We start from the raw sequence: 15,663 nt of genomic DNA, 5'->3' as shown, positions 1-15,663 counted from the left end.
GTCCATGGGGTCACAAGGAGTCAGACACGACTTAACAAGTAAACAACAACAACAATTTCTTATATCTGTGCACAGTCCTCACGTGACCTTCTCAGTTAAGGCTTGTTATATTGGTAAACATTAATAAAGGGTTATTATGCTAGCTAAAAGTACATTAACCTTTTGACTCTAATGGACTCTACAGACTTTTGACTGAAACAACATTTGTCCACAAGTAATCTAATACTGAAAAACTAAACATTGCATGTTTCTTCAGTTCATCCGTCAATTCCCCCCCCCCCTTTGAAATGCCGGTAAATGGGAATTCTCAACTGTTTAGTTTCAGTTGTTGGCTAGCAACAGCAGCAACAGAGATATGTCATAGGGTTTCAGGGTTTGGGTCCTGGGGCTTGGGTTTCAGAACTGAATCTCTGGGACTCCAGATCTCATGCCTGGCTATGAAAGCTCAAGGGAATGAGATGTTGCTAAGGTAACAACTCAGGTTTTGAAGTTCATTCTTATGACTTCAGAACATTCCAATTAGAAATGCTCAGTGCAATTTCCTTTTTCATTAGTTCCATTATTTTGTATACTTTGGAGGAGCTGCTGCTAGAATTCACACATTAGCCTCTATATTCATCGCAGAATTTCTACATTGCCTGCAAAATGCCTACCATTCTGCAACTGTTGCTGAAGGAGCAGCCCTGTGATATCATAAGGACACAACTCTTAAAATTCGAGCTTGCAAGCAACCCTACATACAGTATATGCGTACATATATCAGAGGTCATGAACCTTATTATACCACATTTTGTTTTTTCCAATGAAATCAGTTTTCTTCTATCTATAGACCCTCACAGTTCCGGCCTCAAAGGCCAGGAAAGATGTGAATTGCAACCCAAGCATACTGAGAAGGTTCTGCTTTTGGAATGGTTGGATTAAATGTTCCGATGAATCTTGAGACAGGAAGGAATGTCTTGGGGAAAAGTACATACTACAAGTAACTAATTCAACAGTATAAATTATTTATTTACTACACATTTATAATAAAGTTGAGGAAATACATTTATTCACCATTGTTCTTCACATTTCAGGGGAGAAAAATAATATTACATAATTTAAAATAATTTGAGGGAAGGTTGCTATGGGGAAGGCAAAAACCCCACATTGCTTAGGAAAAATAGGAAATGTGGGTAAAATTCCTTCCCAGCCCCATCAACTGGCAGCTAACAAATGTCCATAGCAAGAAAAGCCACATAAGGGAAAGGAAAGGGGGAGGTTCTTTCACTGAACCTCAAAGCAGGAACCCTCCGTGGGCGGGGGGGGGGAGGACGACATTGCCACTCTTCTTTCTTCTTCCCAGGTCTTGACTTCTCGAATGGTGGGGAGAGGCGGACCTGTGGCAAGAACCAAAGAGTGTCAGCCTGGCTGCTCCTGCTCCTCCTCCCTTGCCATTCCAGCTGTAAAACCCCAGGACCAGCTCAGTTCACCCAGGGAGCAGGTTGTAAAAACCGGCGGGGTGGGAGAAAGGGGGAAATGAACAGAGGAAGGAAGTTTGGTGGCAGCTGGAGGGTAAGGGGAGGAGAAGCAGAACAGCCTGGCTGGGGAAAGGGGTTGGAGAGGTTGCCTTTTCAGTGTCGCCACTGCTCCAGATATGCAATGGCAACACAGGCCTGGAAGGGTAGGAGTTGTGGGGGAAGAGAAGAGAAACGATGGGGTGGTGGTGCCCCACCTCCTGACTGATGTTGCTAACAGGACCTTCCTCTGCTGTTGGGGCCAATTCTCCTTCCGCAAGTTCAGCAGAGAAAACCCTCGCCCATTTCCTGCTGGTCAGGAGCTCCACAATCTTTCCAGGCCTTTGGGTGTGGAGGCACCATCCCACACCCTGCAAAGTGAGGGCAGGGAGGAAAGGGCCTTCTGGAGACGTAAGGGCAGGGCTTCCCTGGGTCAGGAGGTGGAGAAGCCCACCCACATCGTTTCTCTTCCAGATACCTTCCCTTTTAAGCCATGGTGCAGCTGAACTGTCCTTTCACTCAAGGTGACCTCATTCCTAAAAAATAAAAAGAAAAGAAAAGAAAATTGACATAATAATTTCTCATCTAACTGGAGATCTACAAAACAAAGCAACATGTTTGTTTACTCCTACCCTTCAGTTTGTAATTAGCTTGACCTCATTCCTAAAAAATAAAAAGAAAAGAAAAGAAAATTGACATAATAATTTCTCATCTAACTGGAGATCTACAAAACAAAGCAACATGTTTGTTTACTCCTACCCTTCAGTTTGTAATTAGCTTACACTGTGACTGACATCTGATCTCTTCCCCTTCCATGGAGGCCCTGTCTAAAGCAAACTCTGCGCTACACCTAACTAGACAGCCTCTTCAGTGGAGAAGACTTTGTTTTCTTCCAGCTCTTTTCCTTACCTGTCTGCAGCATCCTGTGTCTGAATAGGAGCAGGGAGAAAGCCTTCTAGAGGTCGCCCTTCATCTCAGGAGCAACTCGCCGGGCTGCAGGGTCCTTGTTGCTCCGCAGATTTATTCCAGGCCTGGAAAAGGAGAGAAAGTGAGGCCTGAATATTGAGATTCTTTTGGAAATTCCACACACACACCCATGCCAGAGATTACATTTGAAACACAACCCGTTCTCAAAGGCCATGTTTGTACATTTCTACTATGTCTGTTCTCAACAGCATAGAAATCTACATCCTGATGTATGCAGAGGGCTACCTCCTAAAATGAAAATAACAGACTGGCTGTGCTGCCACCCACCCTCTTAGTCATTCTTCTTCAGAAGGGGCTGCAATCCCTGAGTGGCTTCAGACGTCCTTTAGCTCAGTTTTCTTTAGATAAGAATACCCTACCTTGCTGTGTCAGACAAAGGCTACCACTCCTCTCGCTCCAGGCTCCTGATGATCTGTTCTAAGGAATCCTGTCAAGGAGAGTGAAGTGTTCAAGCCCAGGCTGCTTTGCTCCCCAAACTAAGGCTGAAGTCTGGGAGCAAGATTAGCCCACTCTTACAGCAAGAACAGGCCTGTTAGGGCTGTTTTTGCTAGCTGAGGTTGCCATTCCAATATGAGGAAAGCTTAGCCCTTTAAAAAAAAAGGGAAGCCCCTTAAGTTCAGGGTGTCTGACATCCTTCCTGATACACGGTTTCTGCCCTCTCCTTCCTTACCCAAGGGGAGAGAGCCTCTTCCAGGGTGAATGACTCCTCCTGTCCCTCCGAGACCCTAGAAGAAAGAGACCACTCATTAAGGAACCGAAGACCCTGCAGACAATGGGTCCATCTCACCTAACATCTTGAGAATAGGGACCAAGTACTTCTGCTTTGGAAAATCTTGGATCCCCTTTTCAGCATGTGTCTAATTTGTCTCCCTCTCGTTCTGGACCTCCAGTTCCACTGAGAATCCACTGAGCCCAGAGCACAGCTGCTCAAAACTCTTGTCGATGCCACACACCAAAGCAAAGGCTTTAGCCTTGCTTTTTAAGAGAATAACTACCCTGGACTTTTCAGAAAGTAAGCCTCTCCCTTATCTGAACTGAAAAGGCCACCCCTCCTTCTTAGGGAAGGTGCTGTGATTCTTGGGTGCCTTTAGGCTAAATGTACGGTACCTCTCTGCACTGTACACGGGCTCCCTCTCCATCTTCTCCAGGCTCCTGATGATATTTTCTAAGGAATCCTGTCAAGAAGAATCAAGTGTTAAACCCAAGGCTTCCTTGCCCCTTAAGGTGTTTGTCATCCTTCCTGATACAAAGACTCTGGCCTTTCTTTCCTTACCGAAGGAGAGGGAGACTCATCTTCGGTGAAGGTACCTTCTCTTGGCTCTGGAAACCTAGAAGAAAGAACCCACCACATGAAAGACAAGAAGAGCCCTGCAGGCTATGGGTCCCTCCGGCCCAATAATCCAAGAGAGGCAGCAGATGTCATGCCTCGGATACTCTTGGATCTCTTATTTAGTGACTGACTCACTGTAATCTGTGACTTCTAGATCCACTCTCATAACACCCAGCCTTGAGCAAAGCAGCAGCCGGAAGCAGCTACGTGCTCATCAGTGTGCCCATATATACTGTGACCCAGGCTTTGGGCGGGTTGTGTCTTCTCAGTCCATCCCCAAAATACCAAAACCTCAGCAAATAGATTACCTGGTTGGATGGGGAGAAGGCACACATGCTTCCTCTTGCACACTGCCCAAATCATCCTGGGTCCCCTGTTCTTCCGAGGAGTCCTAGGAATGGAATTCATAAATTTCTTATCCAGTTTCAAAGAAAACCTTTACCAATGCCACAACTCCAGGCAAGCTGCACAGTCCCATTGTGCCCCATTAAAAAGGGAATAATAAACCACTTTTTAGTTTTATCTTCCTAGAAAACCCTGAAGAGGTTGGGTGTATGTGGGAATGGACTTGAGGGCACAAAATTATCATTATGCCAAGACCTGGGCTTAAACCTGAGAACTATGGTTAGACCATGCTTCCAGAATGACGACCGCATTCTGAATCAGGGTTGTTGTCAGACCTCAAGTTTATGAAACAAGGACCGGTCCTTTCAACAGAACTGATTCCTCTTCAGAGAAGGAGCATCTGACTTCTTCCCCACTGGCTTAACTTCTCTGGGAGGTGCAGCCACCTTAGAGTCGGTGGGAAAGGGAGTGAAGAAATGGTAAGGGGGAAGGACAACCAGACTGTTATCTCCCCATTGAAAGACTTTCTTGGGATTTCAGAAGAGGAAAAGGAGTGGTGGGCAAATGAAAGAGAAAGAAGGAAACCCAGCGAAAACTTTGGATGTATTTCGGACCATGCCTCCCTCCAGCTCTTGCTCTTTTATGTGCCAGGCAGGCTTTCCTGTCTTACCCAAATAGAGAAGGACTCTTCAGCATTGAAGGTTTGGTTCCTCTGTGTCTGCAGGACACTAGAAAGGGAGAGGGGAGGAGAGAATTGATGGGTCAGAAAATAAAAGCAGAGGAGGAGCCTTGCTGTGCCAGACACAACTATGAAAGTGTGAGCACCCAGATCCCCCGGAAGCTTAGAAACATGCCAGGAAGATAACAGAGAGCATATATTTTGTTCCGTCCTTAAAGAGACAATGTATTCTGTCCCAGGCCAAGATCTAATTTTACCATGAGAATCAAGGAAATACTGGGAGACTTCAGACAACACAACAAGTTAGACACCAGACCGACAGGGTTATTGCCTCTTATTGTATAAGATTACTGTGATGATGTATGAGCCTTCTTGATTACCACTGTCTGAAGGAGCAATCAAAGAAAGCAGGGGTTTCTCTCTAATTTTTTTTTCTTGTGTCCTCTGCCAGCGGACAGATTCCTTTTCTGGTTGGTTCCCTCTCAACAGAGTGGAGAAGGAACCCAAGGACAAACCGTGGAGTTTTTCTCCACTGACCAGAAGGGAACAAACATGGGGAGGGGGGAGCGGAGCGTCTTGGTGCCAGAACACCCAGCAGACCCAGGTAACGCTTCAAGTGAGAGGAGCTGAACAAAGGGCACCAGCAGGATGCTCATCCACAACAAGGTGGAGGGCTTGGCTTATTGTTCCTTAAGAATCCACCCCTTGACTCTCTAATACGTGAAGTGACCAAATTGGGACAGACCTCTTGCAAAAACGGATGCCCTCCCTGACCTTTCCACTACCTGAGAAGGGCCTACCTGGCCGACTTGGAAGAGGGGAACCACTCCTCATCCTTGATGCTGCTCACATCATCCAGTGTGTCCTGTTGGTCTCGGTAATCCTAGGAACCCAAATGGTGCATGTGTTAATTTGTTCATTTCCCTCAAGTTATGCTTACCCCAAGCTCTGCCCAAGGCTGCACTCAGGGCATGCGGGGGTCAACCTTTACCCAATTAGACCGTCTTGGAGCATTTTGCAGCTGGACATTTTGGCTCCTCTTATCCAGCCCCACCACCCCAACCCCTGCCTTTCGTCCAAGTCACAGGCCTCTGCTTCTCACCAAGGGGCTGGAGGTCTCTTCCACATCGTAAGTCACGTTCTTCCTTGGCTCCGATGCACCGAGGGAGAAAATCCTAGAGTACAAACATAAGGCATTGAAATCAAAAGGAAAGAAAATGGCGTATGAGCAGGGGATGGATCCCTCATAGTTCCCACCCTCCAGATGGGAGGCCCATCTAAACCAACTTTGAAAGAGTGAGCAACCAGATCCCCATGGAAGCTGAGAACTATGCCATGAAGACAACAGAGAAGAGATCTTTTCTTCTGTGTTTAAAGTGAGCATCTATTCTGTCCCAGGCCAAGGTCTAATACTCACATGACAATCAAGGAAATGCTGGAAGAGTTCAGACAACCCAACTAGCTAGACAACAGACGGGCAGGCTTATTGCAGCTTATTGTGTAAGATTTCTGTGATGAGGGACTAGCCTTCCTGGTTACCTCTTGTGGAAGGAGCATGCAAAGAAAGCAGGGGCTTCTCTCTACGTGTCGTTTCTTGGGTCCTCTGCCAGTCAATAGCTTCCATTTCTGGTTGGTTTCCTCACAACAGAGTGGAGAAGGGACCCAAAGACAAACCATGGAGTTTTCCTCCACTAACCCAGGAGGGAACAAACATGAGGAGGGGGAAGCAGGGATGCTTGGTGCCAGAACACCCAGCTGACCGAGGTAACTCTTCCAGTGAGATGCGCTGAAGAGGAGGCACCAGCAGGTTGCTCATCCACAACAAGGCGGAGAGCTTGGCTTATCATTCCTTGAGAATCCACCCCCTGACTCGCTAATAAGTGAAGTGACCAAATTGGGACAGACCTCTTGCAAAAACGGATGCCCTCCCTGACCTTTCCACTACCTGAGAAGGGCCTACCTGGCCGACTTGGAAGAGGGGAACCACTCCTCATCCTTGATGCTGCTCACATCATCCAGTGTGTCCTGTTGGTCTCGGTAATCCTAGGAACCCAAATGGTGCATGTGTTAATTCGTTCATTTCCCTCAAGTTATGCTTACCCCAAGCTCTGCCCAAGGCTGCACTCAGGGCATGCGGGGGTCAACCTTTACCCAATTAGACCGTCTTGGAGCATTTTGCAGCTGGACATTTTGGCTCCTCTTATCCAGCCCCACCACCCCAACCCCTGCCTTTCATCCAAGTCACAAGCCTCTGCTTCTCACCAAGGGGCTGGAGGTCTCTTCCACATCGTAAGTCACGTTCTTCCTTGGCTCCGATGCACTGAGGGAGAAAATCCTAGAGTACAAACATAAGGCATTGAAATCAAAAGGAAAGAAAATAATGTGGATAACCCTACTGGACTCTCCATCACATTTTCCTCCAGTTTTATGCAAAGTGGAAGGTGGGCCGGGAATTGAAACAACCCAACAAACTAGGGATTGAAAGGGGCCCTGGTTCGTTGTGTATGAGCAGGGGATGGATGACCCCTCATGGTTCCCAATTGCACCAGGAGTAGCCAAACAGAGCAGGAGCTACTCTTGTGTCCTCTGCCAACCAACAGGCCCTTTCTCTGGTTGTTTCTCTTCCTGCAGAGAAGAGAAGGAAGCCAAGGATAAAGCCAGGTTTCTTCTCTCTCTTATCCAAGAATGGAGAACACTGGGAACCGGATCTCTTTTTGCTTTCAGTCCAAAAAGAGATCAAAGCAGGGCAAAGGTGTAAGTGGGAATACAGTGGGGTCTTGACTTGAGAACTTAATCCGTATTGGAAGGCGGTTCTCAAGTCAAAAAGTCTGTAAGTCAAGTCTCCATTGACCTACAGTGCATTGAAAACCGATTAATCCCGTAATAGGCCGTTTTTGTTCCATTTTGGTTTTTTTCTGGTCTGTAAGTCAATTCTCAGGCTGCAAGTCAAACCTAAATTTTGTGGCCAAAGAAGTCTGTAACTCAAAAAGTCTGTAAGTCAAGCCGTCTGTAAGTCAAGGGTCCACTGTAACGGCGCTCAATCCACCAGGACACTGCTCACCCTTAAGAAGCCAGGGGTTCTATTTTGTTGCTCCCTGAAATTAGACACTCAACTCTTCCAAGATAAAAAAGCCATAGCCTACATGTCAGATGTGGGGGTAGGGGTTGAGTCTTCGTCGCGGATGCTGCTGATATTATCAAGAGTTCCTTCGCTGTCGAGAAAATCCTAGGAATCAAAATCATGTGGGTGTTAATTAATTCATGTTAAAGCCAAGCCTGCCCTTATCCCAGCTCAGGGTTACATTTAAGGTTACCGGAGGGGCGGGGGAGCAAAGTGCACTCCATGGTGCCCCTCCGGCATCAGCCATCAGCTGGATATTGTGGCTACACTTACTGGCCACCACCGATCCTCCCTTTCTTCCAGGGGACATCCCTTCATTTCTTACCCGAGGGCTGGAGCTTCCTTCTACCTCATAGGTCACGTTCTTTGTCTCTGGTGGACTAAGGAGGAAATCCACAAGGTGCAATCATAAGGCAGTGAATCTTATCCTTCTGCTGCCCAGCATGCCCACAGAAGCCAGCCAGCTCCTCCAACGTTTGTGACTCCCTAGGGAGTTCTGGGGGCATTGTTTTAGTCTCAGGAATCAGGCCTTCAAATTAAGCCCACGTTCGTCTTCTTGTGACTATATTAGATTATTAGACTGAAACTAAGCTTTTCAAAGATTGCACACATAAGTCAGGAAGAATGCATGCAATGAGAAACTGATGTATTTCACCATTTTTTTGCAAGCACTGCTTCTAGACAAGGGTCAAGCCTATGCTCTAAAGAGCCTAAATTTCCCTTAACCCGTGCCTAAGCAAGTACAAGAAAGTGTTTTTTTGCTTCCCATTCTTCAGTTCCTCTCCCCTTCAACCGCTTGGAAGCCCCTTGGGATCAGGGACCTGATTTGTCATCTTACCTGGCAGGAGGGGACTCGGGAGCCTCTTCTTCCTTTGTGGTGCTGGAGAAGCAACAGAGCAGCCGCCACCACTTGGCTTTCTGCAGAAGAGAGCAGAGGATAGGAATGGCAGGGGTGTGGGTGTGGGTGCAGGCCAGGCCCTCCTAAGACTTCTATCGCCCACCATCTCCTTGTCCCCGAGTGCAGAGGGGGTGCCTCAAAATAAGCAGCAGCAGATAATAGATTAGCGCCTTCCACCTGCCCCTTGAATCTGCTTGGGAGCGTTTGGGGCAGAGGGGAGGGTGTTCCTGAGGGAGAAGGGCTGGGGAGAGAACAAAGCCTGTCCTTTTATTGGCACAATGTACCTGACTATGTTGAGAAGATTGATATTTTCAATTTGCACATTATATTTCGTTTTCTAGGTTAGAATTCTAATCAACTGAAAAGATTTTCTCTTCAAAAATCTGGAAAAAGGTGTTTTTGGAATTTAACTTTAGAGCTCTGAAGCCAAACCCCTTGTTCAAGGGGGCAGTTGCAAGGAGTGGGTTGTGTGTGTCGTGTATCCTTTTTCCAGCACAGAACCAAGTCTGCTGCTCCAACCCTCCTTTTTTACCTATTGCTCTTATTGCTCAGAACGGTTCTTCTCAGACTGAATCTTGCTAAGGCTGGGGAGCATAGTCAAGGCACCTGGCTCTGCCCCCTCTCCATATGGCCTGGGCCTCCCCTCCCCTTCCCCCCAAGATCTCCAGAGGAGCTCCAGCCCCCTCCCCCGAGGCAGCTAGAACTTACTCTGTTTCTTCTCAGAAGAGGAGACATGATCTCCAGAGGCTCAAGGACTTGGTCTCACCCAAGCAGAAGGGATGGCACACGGGCGCAAACAAACACCCCCAGCCAGAAGGCTTTGGAGGTGCTTCCAACTGCCACCAAGTCCACTAGGGGACTGAGCAGCTCAGGACCGGCCCGGAACCTGGTTGCCTTGGCAACCAGGTAAACACCCAGGGTCTGGGAGTTCCGACCAGTCCTGGCCAGCTTTTGAGTCCAAACAGGAACAAGCTCTCCCTTTGGAGCCAAGCTTGGCCATGGAGGCTGCCAGCTGCCTTTCAGGCCTGCCTCCTGTGCGTCTGGCAGAAGCAGTCGGAGAAATAGAAACAGGCACTCTTGACAACACATGCAAAGTTGCCCACAGACGAAGATGGCTTACGCAAGGGAGAAACAAACAGTGTTAAAGGCTTAGTTTTTACATGTCTCTCAGACGTTTGTCCAATAGGGTCCAGGAACCAGAAACTGCCAGCAGGCTTTCAGGAGGGGGGTGCAGAGTAATCTTACAAGGATTTTAGAAGTCCCTGCGGCTCCTATCTTTCTGGGAGAGTCAAAGGCTTTTGTCCCCCAGTTTGGTCACAAAAATGTGTCTGATAAATGGCCCATCGCCACTTTGTTTTGTGACTGGTCTCCCATAACTATATTTTAATTGCCTTTCAATTGTGAGCTGCCCAGGGACCTTTGGGTGGCATATAAGTTGAATGAATGAATGAATGAATGAATGAATGAATGAATGAATGAATGAATGAATGAATGAATGAACAAATAAATAAATAAAATAATAAAATAATACTGTAGAAAGAACTGGAATTAAACATGAAGGGGTGCTGTACAGCCTGAGGAAGAGGGATTTTACTCATCAAAGCTTGAAATACCAACTTTTTATCTATCTATCTATCTATCTATCTATCTATCTATCTATCTATCTATCTATCTATCTATCTATCTATCTATCTATCTATCTATCTATCTATCTATCTATCTATCTATCTATCTATCTATCTACCTACCTACCTACCTACCTACCTACCTACCTACCTACCTACCTACCTACCTACCTACCTACCTACCTACGTACTTACTTATTTACTTATTTATTTATTTATTTATTTATTTATTTATTTATTTATTTATTTATTTATTTATTTATTTATTTATTTATTTATTTATTTAAAAAACCTATGGTAATTTAGATCAGGGTTTCCCAAGCAGGAAAAAGCTTTGTTTTTGGATGTCAGGTGAATTTAAAGTCTGAGAACCCAGCTCACTATCCATTCTCAGAGGGGGCCGGCCTTCATTGGCCTGGGTTGAGGTTTTTACATATGTGCTTGGCTGAGAAAGTGAAATGAACCGGATGTAAGAATACTAGTAATGTTTACTTGCATAGGAGCAGGATCTCTGGCCATCTATGTGTTGTAAGAAAATATTTATTTATGAAGGGTTGCAGAAAATTCACGTCTTCTCCCTCTCTTACACACACACAAACACACACTCTCACATTCTCACGCACACAGATGGCATTGTTACCATAAGGGACCACCCCCTTTGACAAGTCTGTCTCTCCCTTTGATGTCCCAAGGAACAGGCCTATTTGATTTCTTTATTTCTTTATTCAATTTGTATATCACTCCATTAGTGCAGATGCACTAGTCTGTGCTGTTTAGAGTCAACTAAAAGAATACATGGAAGTAAAAGTAAAATACAACACAACAGTTAATCAACAGATCAAGAAGTGAAAACACCACAATAAAATGTGGCATACAAAGCTACCTTTTCTGGTATGATCAGGCAAGTCCTTTGCGTCCATCTGATCACATCTGTTTTACTATAAGAATATGTAATGTAATTCATATTGCGTACAGTTCTGGTCGTCAAACTTCAAAACAATTATAGTGGAACTGGAAAAGGTGCAGAATAGAGTGACTAAAATGATGACTGGGCTGGGGCACCTCCTTATGAGGAAAGGCTACAGCATTTTAGGTTCTTTAGTCTAGAGAAAAGATGTCTGAGTGGGGACATGACTGAGATAAAATTATGCAGGGGATGCATAAAGTGGTAAGCTCTTTTCCCTCTCACACAATACCAGAACCAGGGAACATCAACTCAAATTTAGTTTTGGGAGAGTGAGAAGAGACAAAAGAAAATATTTCCTGACCAAGCATGTTGTTAGTCGTTGGAACTCCTTGCCACAGGATGTGGTGATGTCATCTGGCCTAGATGACTTTAAAAGGGGATTGGACAGGTTCCTGGAGGAATAGTCCATCGCAGGTTACAGGCCATGATGAGGATGTATAATCTCCAGGTTTAAAATGAAGGTACCTCCAAATGCTAGACGCAGGGGAGAGGTATCAGGAGACAGGGATCTAGTTGTCTCATGTGCTTCCAGAGGCATCTGGCGGGGCCACAGTGATATACAGGAAGCTGGCCTGATCCAGCAGGGGTCTTCTTATATTCTAACTGTGAAGACCTAGTTTAAATCACGGCCTGACCATGGGATCTCCGTAGTTGGGGGAAAGGATATGGGTAAAACCAGTTCTGAAAGAGCTCCAGATAGTAACTTTGGTCATATTGGAATGTGTGTGGTTTCCCTGTGTTCACTAACTGGGCAGCAGATACATCAAATAAATAAATAAATAAATAAATAAATAAATAAATAAATAAATAAATAAATAAATAAATAAATAAATAAATAAATAAATAAATAAATAAATAAATAAATAAATAAATAAATATGTACCTACTTACCTACCTACCTACCTACACACATACACACACATATACATACATAAAAACACACATACATACTGTCCTTACAAGTTTTGTCTTTAGATATAGGAAAATGTCTATGTTAGATAATCATACTGAGGTCATTAAAATGGTACAGTGTTATCAACCTTCATCCACAGATTTTTCCTATCTGGAAGGTTTGGTCCTCCATCTTAGGTCTTGGATCATCACATATCTCCCTGGGGAATTCAAAATTGCTTCTCTCAGGTGTAATCCTACAGGGAACTTTTTTGATAAGAAATAGAGCTAATATACATAACAAAAGCAATCCAAATATCGAAGCAATACATTGTGGCAGTTTAAAGATTAACTATATATTTCACTGAGTATTTTGGGGGACTGAGGTCCATTTTCACATACACACAGGGTGTTCTTTCTCTCTCTCTCTACCTCCCTCTCTCTGATTTTTATACAACCCCCATCTGGCTCAGGGTAACTCTGGACAGTTTAAAACCAACACTGTCCAGTTATAGAAGGGGCAAAGATGTAGTTGTCACATACAGCACTGATGGTATCTTCTAGGCTTACCTCACGGGGAGGTAGGCTAGTGGAAGAACGTGCAAACTCAGATTGGGGGACTAGATTAGGGAGCTCTGAGGCAACCCGTTTTGGCGGGAAAGGGCTGAGGCAAAGCTGCGTGAAGTAACAGTGATCTAGCCTGTCTGCTGAGAGGCCTAGCAGAGGGGGTGAATTCTGTCTGGCAACAGTTGCAAGTTGGTGCTGGAGGGACAGCAGCCGTCTATAGAAGGCTGTTTCTGAGGAAAAAGGAAAAAAGTCGTCGTTTTATTTTGAGGCTTGACTTTTGAAGGCAGCCTGTTCTGGGGGGGGGATTATGCCCTGGACTCGAAGCCAAATGGCAGAAATGGGGGAAGTGAGAGAACCACAGGGAGAACAAGGTTCTGAGGAGGAATTTGGCTCAGTGCAGGATGAGAGCACAGGAGAACTGACCTCAGAACTCAGAAAAATGCTCCTAGCCCAACAGCATGAACTGAGGGTGAGGGAGATGGAGGAAAAGGAAAGGGAGACACAGAGAAAATTTGAGATGGAAAGGGAAGAGAAACAAAGACAATTTGAGTTAGAAAAAATGGCGTTTGAGCTGAAGAAGCTGGAGATAATGAGTGGAAATAGGAATAACAATAATAATGAGGGGAACCCAGGGAATGGGGAAGGCAGCCTGTCTAAAACTGACCTGAAGAAATTCCCTGTGTACCACAAGGGAGATTGCCCTGAGGTGTTCTTTTCCCTCGTGGAAAGAGCGTTTGTGGACTTCTCAGTAAGGGAAACTGAGAAGATGACCATTATGCGATCTTTAATCAGTGGCAGCCTGGCAGAAGTCTATGCAGAGATGCCAGTGGAACTGCTGAAGGACTTCGCTGAGTTTAAAAAACTGGTGTTTGCCCGACATGGGATAAATGCGGAACAGCTGAGGCAAAGATTCAGGTCACTCACAAAAAAACCAGAGCAGACTTTTACCCAAGTGGGGGCCCAACTGGTGAGGTTGCTAGAGAAATGGCTGTCTCAGGAGGGGACAGAGACTTTCCAGCAGCTCAAAGACCTGATAGCGCTGGAACAGTTTTATTCAGTCCTGCATGGGGAACTAAAGTTCCATGTGAGGGAGAGGAAACCTAAATCGGTGACAGAGATCGCAGATTTTATTTCCCAAATAAGGAAGCCCTTAGGTGCTGAGGGGAAATCTGTGGGTAAACCCAAAGAAACCTACAGCAGGTACTCTCAGGGACCAGGGAAAAACCAGCAAGGGGGAGGGGCCCATGTTGAAGGGAAGCCCTCAGACATGAAACCACCAAGACCTCAGATTTTGGAGGGAAAACCAAAACCAGATGAGAAAGACTCCAAGTACAGCAGAAAATGTTATTTCTGTCAAGGAAAGGGCCATCTAATCTCAGAGTGTGAGAAATTAAAGCAGCTAAAGGGAAATTTGCCTCATGATTTGAGTGGAACCAAGCCAAAAGCTGTGTTCTGTGTCCAGACAGAGCAAAGCTCCTTGCCACTGAGGGAGCCTGTTGCCATGGCTACTCAATCTGGACCAGTTATATCTGCTGATCAGGCTGGGGAAAATGGTCCTCTTGTGGAGGTCAAGCGCTGCTTACTAGTTAGGACAGATTCGCAATTGTTTGAGACCGCAGGGGTGGACGTAGGAATACTTGACCATCAGTATAGGGGGCTAAGGGATACTTGTTCCCAGGTGACCCTGTGCCATCCAGACATTATTCCTAGGAAGTATATAATCCCAAATGAGAGCTTGAAGGTGGCAGGGATTGAGGGGCAGGTGATCTCACTGCCAGTAGCTGAGGTACCTGTGAGCTTTCAAGGCTGGAGGGGAGTTTGGCGGCTAGCGATTTCATCGACTCTGCCAGCAGCCGTGCTCGTGGGCAATGACCTGGCTGAACATGTGAAACGGGTGCTAGTGATTACACGCTCACAAGCTACCATGGGGACAGTTCAGGGGGGTACTGAAGAGCCCGAGGTTGAAGCAGATGAGGGTAGTCCCGAAGCCGTGGCAGAAACCTTAACCACAGACAGCAAATTTGGCCAAGAGCAAAAGGCAGACGCCACTCTCCGAAAGTGTTTTGAAAAGGTGACAGACACCCAGCTAACACCTGAAACCCCAGCGAGATTTCGCGAGGACAAGGGAATTTTATATAGAGAGACCCTGATGAATGTCTCAAAAGGGGGAGATGGGATCAGAAGTCAGCTAGTGGTACCTGAAAAGTATCGCCCCATGATCTTACAAAGGGGGCACTCTGACATGTTTGCTGCGCACTTAGGGGTGAACAAAACACAGCAGAGAATCACACAAAATTTTTACTGGCCTGAAATAGGGAAGCAGATCAAGGAGTTCTGTAAACAATGTGATGTGTGTCAGAGGCAGGGGAATAACCGTGACAGGACCAAAGCGAAGTTGTGCCCTTTGCCTGTGATTGACACCCCGTTCCAATGTATAGGAGTGGATATTGTGGGACCTTTGCCCAAGGCCACAAAGAGGGGGAACCGGTTCATTCTCACCATTGTGGACCATGCCACGAGGTACCCCGAAGCCATACCCTTGACTAATATCGAAACTAACACAGTGGCAGATGCCTTGGTGGGGTATATGTCCAGGATGGGATTTGCCTCAGAAATAATCACAGATTTAGGTACATCGTTTACATCAAAGCTCATGAAACGGTTATGGCAAATCTGTGGAATTAAACACAAGGAAACCACTGCCTATCACCCCGAAAGTAATGGGTTAACGGAGAAGTTCAATGGGACTCTGATGCGCAT

At 45.9% G+C, this 15,663-nt stretch overlaps 1 protein-coding gene across 4 annotated transcripts; it reads right to left on the bottom strand.

Annotated features, from left to right (window-relative positions):
- Positions 1 to 987: 987 nt before the first annotated feature.
- LOC110090461 (uncharacterized) lies at positions 988 to 9,923 on the bottom strand. 4 transcript variants are annotated; one of them, XM_078377714.1, is made up of 17 exons: positions 9,562 to 9,918; positions 8,794 to 8,873; positions 8,281 to 8,335; positions 7,978 to 8,060; positions 7,097 to 7,154; positions 6,795 to 6,877; positions 5,937 to 6,009; positions 5,635 to 5,717; positions 4,826 to 4,883; positions 4,119 to 4,201; positions 3,754 to 3,808; positions 3,588 to 3,655; positions 3,151 to 3,205; positions 2,840 to 2,907; positions 2,403 to 2,524; positions 1,712 to 2,029; positions 988 to 1,376 (listed from the first exon to the last, which is right to left on the bottom strand). In XM_078377714.1, the coding sequence occupies exons 1-14, from the start codon at positions 9,586 to 9,588 to the stop codon at positions 2,860 to 2,862; spliced, it is 909 nt and encodes a 302-aa protein (XP_078233840.1). In that variant the 5' UTR covers positions 9,589 to 9,918; the 3' UTR covers positions 988 to 1,376; positions 1,712 to 2,029; positions 2,403 to 2,524; positions 2,840 to 2,859. The 4 variants fall into 4 exon arrangements, with proteins under 4 accessions (XP_078233840.1, XP_078233841.1, XP_078233839.1 ...); XM_078377715.1 differs by having other exon boundaries at positions 1,972 to 2,029; XM_078377713.1 differs by having other exon boundaries at positions 988 to 2,029.
- Positions 9,924 to 15,663: the final 5,740 nt, after the last annotated feature.

Source organism: Pogona vitticeps, chromosome 6 (genome assembly GCF_051106095.1).
Source record: "Pogona vitticeps strain Pit_001003342236 chromosome 6, PviZW2.1, whole genome shotgun sequence".
Classification (NCBI taxonomy): Eukaryota; Metazoa; Chordata; class Lepidosauria; order Squamata; family Agamidae; genus Pogona; species Pogona vitticeps.
The sequence above is the reverse complement of the archived record's forward strand: the minus strand, read 5'-3'. Positions and strand labels throughout refer to the sequence as shown.